At 52.4% G+C, this 1,095-nt stretch overlaps 1 protein-coding gene across 1 annotated transcript in view; it reads right to left on the minus strand.

The window, feature by feature from the left end:
* Positions 1-1,095, minus strand: part of CSRNP2 (cysteine and serine rich nuclear protein 2) — a 12,590-nt gene that overhangs the window by 874 nt on the left and 10,621 nt on the right. The window contains exon 5 of the mRNA XM_008074122.2: positions 5-134. Coding sequence (XP_008072313.1) covers positions 5-134 — 130 coding nt within the window. The remainder of the gene's footprint in view (positions 1-4; positions 135-1,095) is intronic.

Consider the following 1,095-nt stretch of genomic DNA (forward strand, 5'->3'; position numbering starts at 1 on the left):
TTGCTCTCCAGCTCCAGCTTCATGATGGTGTGGAGGTAGTGAGTCCGCACCCGGATGGGGTTGAATTCGATGCGCCCCGCCATGTTCCCGCAGCCGTCCCGGGAGCAGCCGCACGGAAAGGACATGCGGTCCACCTGGGGACAGGGAGCGGAGGCAGGTGAGGCGCCAGGGCCCAGCGAGGGAGGCCGGCGAGCTGGCGAACACAGGCAGCTGGGGCGGGAGGTCTCCGCACACGAAGAAAAGCGACCAACCCAGACGGCATGCAGCGTGACTAACACCGCCAGACGGCAGCGACCACACCATCCGCGCTTCGATGCCAGCTCAGCCATTAATCAGCGGTGGACCTCGGGAGAGCCATTTCTCTCTCTGGGGCCTGTTCCCTCGCCTAAGCAAAGGGACGCCAGAATCACGTCACAGGGTCCCTGCGGTTAAGTCCAGAGACACCTCACCGAATGCTGACAGTTCCCACAGCAGAAGGAACGGGTGCTCCTCGGACTTTCCCAGAACTTACCTGGTTCACCGAGACAACCGAAGGCGGGGCCCGAGCTACGGCCTCTGCAGTGACAGGCATGGGAGGCATTCTGGGGAACTACGCAAGGGTGCTCAGCTTGCTAAGGTGCTAGAATGCGGGTTCAAGCAAATGATGGCCAGCTTTTCATCTACCTGCTTTACTTTTCCCTGGGGGTTGACCAGTTTCGTTCTGAAGCAGTTACCAAGACAGCTAACTCACAGACCAGGGGTATCTGAAAAGGAGAGGCTTTCTATCTCCTGATCTCCCTTTTGTATTCCAAACAGGAAAACACACACACACACACACACACACACACACACACACACACACACACACCAAAAAATAAATTAAAAATGCATGTACTCAAGTAAGCATGTACAAATACACAGTGTCTTTCTATGATATCAACTTATAGGAATTACTCTGCCAATTTCTAGGCCTGTTCTCAGGCCTGTGTATAACAGAATCATTCATTTTAGGACTTCAACCTGAAAAGCAGTATTTGGCCAAATTTGTTACAGCTATTTGTTACCTAGCTAAAATAAGAAAGAAAAGGTTGGTTAGAAAAAAAAAAAAACCAACCA

Source organism: Carlito syrichta, unplaced genomic scaffold (genome assembly GCF_000164805.1).
Source record: "Carlito syrichta isolate Samal-C Ts95f unplaced genomic scaffold, Tarsius_syrichta-2.0.1 Scaffold316302, whole genome shotgun sequence".
Lineage (NCBI taxonomy): Eukaryota > Metazoa > Chordata > Mammalia > Primates > Tarsiidae > Carlito > Carlito syrichta.